The following is a 4,361-nucleotide window of genomic DNA, read 5'->3' as shown; positions in this document are numbered from 1 at the left end:
CGTCCCAATTTCTCTGTCCACATTTAAGACCTCCTAAATACCTGGATTCCTAAAGTTATGATCTATTACATGTCTAGGCTACTCTGTGCTCGCCACCTGCAGGCACAGAACCTGTCGCTCCTCAAGGCCAGTGTGAATGAACCCCTCTCTGTCCACCCGAGCTGACTGCCTATGGCCTGCTGGGAGAGAGAATTGACCCAGAGCCCTGGCTGCAAGAAAAGTGGGAGGTAATTCTGCCTTAGCTTTTCTGTACTAGTCTGCTTTGTCTTTGTGGGAAACTACTGCTATTTCAGTAAGCCATAGATCTCTTCTCCATTCTCTGAAAAAAAAGTGACTGAAGGTATTTTTAAAAATACATATAACATGATTTGACAGCTGGAAAAATTGTTCTGTGTTTAGGTTTTTAAACATTCCATTTCTTGAATCTACAAAGAAACTCGAAAAGCTCGTTTCCTCTGCAAGAAAAATGCCAGACAGTAAAGGTTCATAATCCCTAGATTTAACACTGACTAAAATTTGAAGTGGTTAAAAAGAAACAACAAATAAAGTGCATCTCTCTGTCAAAGATTCTGAATAACTACTTCAAGAAATTACAGAGCAAAAAAATGAAACTTTCATTTATTGAGGTATTTAAACAAACTCAGATGCCTTTCTGGAATGGACGTAAATAAATATATGTAAAAGGCAAATGTAGATGGACTAGCAGAGCACTACTGTTTTACAGCAAGGATCACAACAGTTTAAAATATTCATTCAGGATCAGTGTCGTACTCCCCTTATGTGAGTTTTTCATAACTCCATTGACCAAAGTCACAGAAAACAAAGACAACCAGCTCTAAAGGTGGGAAGGAGGGCATGACTGCAATTTATAAAATAACTCTATTGAAAATTTATCCTCTTTGTCCTCAGCAGAGTTCTCAGAATCCGAAGGTCCAGAGGACAGATGATTCCATCCATCATCAATGTCTGTATTACTCAGGGTGGCTCTTCCTCTGGGTGCTCTTGTTCCTTGCCCTTGTTTATAAAAGGTGCTTAGATTAAGTGGCTAACTATTAACAGGCTAAGATTAACTGATGTAGGTCCATCTCCAGCAGTTGCCACACTCTTACTTCATTCCCCTTGAGATCACTATCACTTTATTTAGAAGATAGCTTTTTATCTTTGTATGACCAAATTTCAATTTGAGTCTTCTTAAAACATTGTTTACTGCATAATATGGGGCTCACATGAGAACTTTGGAATGCATTAACATCCTTGAACAAATTTTTAAAGTCCTTAAACATCCTAAGAAATGACAGAGGTAAAGGGAAAGACTTGTGCAAGAATTGTAAATGTGTTGGTTTAGTTTATAATACTGCTTCTCGTTACTATCATGATCCTGGGCACAGAGAACTTTAGGATGAGAAAGGATATTCTTTGAGATTTGCAGTCATTTCCAGTCATTACATCCACCAGAAGACCTCATCTACCCTAATGGAGACTGGATGCTCCTCCCTTACCTGTAAGAATTTTGTAATATTCCTTAGCATTCCTTAACTCCTTATGCCTTCTCACATGTTGTCCAAACCAATGTTCCTTGCTCAGTCCCTAGGCTTTCCTTCTTCAAAACTGACCCTGTGATTTCCCACCTGTTTCACATGTCTCAGTGACTGGTTCCTCCTTGACTCACAGACATTCGCTCCAGCCATTTCAGAACCTTCGATCAGAGAACGAAGCTGAATTTTGCCAAATTTCTCTGTCATTGAGATTACAGGCCTGCAAGCATAGGCTTAAGTATATATGGATAAAAAACAGGCAAAAGTGAGGGTCATGGCATGCTTAAAGGAATTATGGGGGCTACTGTTTCTCACCTTAGAGACAGCCAGTTGTTGCCTGTCACAGTGAGGACTACTACCAACCTCCTATCTACTGGTACAATGCTCTACCTCCTAGCACTGAGCAGAGCCATATAGACTGTCTGCCCATGCAGTATTCATTTCAGCTGCCAAATACCTGGAAATTACTTCCTCTGTGAATGTTATAATGATTTCTATTGTGTTCAATTCCTCTAGTCTCTACTAGCTAATACAGAGATATTTTTGAATAATAAGAACACATAGGAATAAGAATAATAATTAAATCTCCTTTCATTAGTATTTTGCTAGTCAAATAAGGCCAAGTCAATTAAAACACAATCAGGAATTCTCAAAATTCAAAGATGAACTTGCACAAGGTAGGTAGATAATAAGGCGTTGTTACCTATGGTTATGTTATCTATGTCATTATCTATGCACATTAATTTGCTCCTCGCATTTAGCTACTGTATGTTAGCATCCCTCCACAGTTTTCCACACCAATGTTTGTAAGAGAAAACCAAGGACTCTAGAAGTGCAGGAGTTCACTTTTAAGCAGTACGAGGCAGTTAATTTCCTTGCTGGAGAACTCACCTTGTTCATATCAAATGTGCGGAACATCTGCTCAATGTACTCATTGGCCTCTGGATCCAGCCCTCGAAGCCCAAAAAACTGTTTAAATTCATGCTCCGTCAGCTGTCCAGAAGGACACTCCATCATGAACTTTTTGTACCAGTGGTGGATCTCGACAGCCTGCAGATCATCTACTGTGGAGCTGCTATTGTTTCCCATAATTATGCGTAGTCAGAAGAATGATGCTACAGGAATGATCCTCTTCCTTGTGTTGCTCTCACAGCACTGCCCGTCTGCTCCTGTCCACATTTGACATTAGTGTCAGTTAACTGAGGGATCTAACTTTCCACAAGCCAATTATAAATGTTAATCTGCTTAAAGGCTGATTTACAAACCTGAAAGTTTCAATGATACAAACAGTCTTCTTAGAATGGAAAGGAGGTGCAAGATAATCTAGGAAATCATTGCTATTTCAGGAGCCAAATCAGAAAGGGTGAGAAGGTTAATCAGACACTGGCAACAGGAGCTATACTGGTTTGGTACACTACTCTGTTTTTAACCTTGATATAATTACACACGAAGATAAGAGGAAAAGGCTACAAGATGCGGGATTTGAGGTGAAGTAAAGATCTGGTCCTCTAACTGAATTTAAGAGTCTGTTTTCTCAAACACAAATGTTGGATAACTTCAGTGTACAGGACCAGAAAGTGTTACAGAAGTAGCCCATCATAAATGTTAGGCTATGTGGGAAAAAGCTCATCTTCACACACACACAAAGGGGTGCAGAGGAACAATGGCAGGTGAGGGAACCTGACATGCGGGCAGGTCATGAAAAATTCAGAGCAGGCCTGGCAAGCCTTAGTCCTGATGCCTCGCAAACTCAGTACAGAGCCTATGGCAATACCGTGTGACAGGACTACATGCTCAGATCAGAAGCAAGAATATAAGTGCATTTGAATGTATATGCTAACTTATGACGAAGACAGCCAGGTGGTGAGGGAGATTGCGCTGTTCAGACACGACATTTTCATGAAGACTTCATGAAGTTCAAAAAAGCCCAGTGCAAGGCCCTACACCTGGACTGGGTCAATCCCCACTATCAGTACAGACTAGGAGGTGAATGGATTGAGAGGAGGCCTGAGGAAAACGACTTGGATATACTGGTAAACAAAAAATTGGACAGGACCTGGCAATGTATGCTTGCATCCCAGAAAGCCAACCGCATCCTGGGCTGCATCACAAGCAGCGTGGCCATTCTCCCCCTCTACTCCACTCTCGTGAGACCCCCACCTGGAGTACTACGTGCAGTTCTGGGACACTCAGTACAGGACAGACATGGACCTGTTAAAGCGGGTTCAGAGGAAACCATGCAAATGGTCAGAAGGCTGGAGCACCTCTCCCATGAAGAAAGGCTGAGAGAGTTGGGGTTGTTTGGCCCAGAAAAAGAGAAAGCTCCAGGGAGACCTTACTGCAGCCTTTCAATATATAAAGGGCGCTTAGAAGAAAGCTGGAGAAAGACTTTTTACCAAGGCCTGTAGTGACAGGACAAGGGGCAATGGTTTAAAACTGACAGAAGGTAAGTTTAGATTGGAGGTCTCTAGAAACGTACCTTCAAGGTCAAGTTGGACAGGGCTTTGAGCAACCTGATCTAGTGAAGGATGTTTCCACCCACGGCAGGGGGGGTTGGACTAGAGAACCCTTAAAGGTCCCTTCCCACCCAAACCATTCCGTGACTCCGCAGCCCCAGCCCCGCACGCGCGACCCCAGCCACCCTCTCACCACACCCCTAAATACGTCTCAGGAAGCCTTGGCTGCTCGCCTGCTTCCTTGTTATGGGGCGGGTCCCCAAGCCCTACTCGGGATTGGTGATTTTGTGCCATGTTGCAGGAGAACCATGGCCCCCAGGCGGCTGCTTCGCCGCAATTAGCTGCTGGTCACGTCTATCTTGTATTTCCG

At 42.8% G+C, this 4,361-nt stretch overlaps 1 protein-coding gene across 1 annotated transcript in view; it reads right to left on the bottom strand.

Annotated features, from left to right (window-relative positions):
- Nucleotides 1-2,677, bottom strand: part of LOC104160038 (guanylyl cyclase-activating protein 1-like) — a 6,468-nt gene extending 3,791 nt beyond the window's left edge. The window contains exon 1 of the mRNA XM_009698090.1: nucleotides 2,427-2,677. Within this exon, the coding sequence (XP_009696392.1) occupies nucleotides 2,427-2,624 (198 nt within the window). The 5' untranslated portion in view covers nucleotides 2,625-2,677. The remainder of the gene's footprint in view (nucleotides 1-2,426) is intronic.
- Nucleotides 2,678-4,361: the final 1,684 nt, after the last annotated feature.

Source organism: Cariama cristata, unplaced genomic scaffold, assembly GCF_000690535.1.
Source record: "Cariama cristata isolate BGI_N322 unplaced genomic scaffold, ASM69053v1 scaffold3424, whole genome shotgun sequence".
NCBI lineage: Eukaryota > Metazoa > Chordata > Aves > Cariamiformes > Cariamidae > Cariama > Cariama cristata.
The sequence above is the reverse complement of the archived record's forward strand: the minus strand, read 5'-3'. Positions and strand labels throughout refer to the sequence as shown.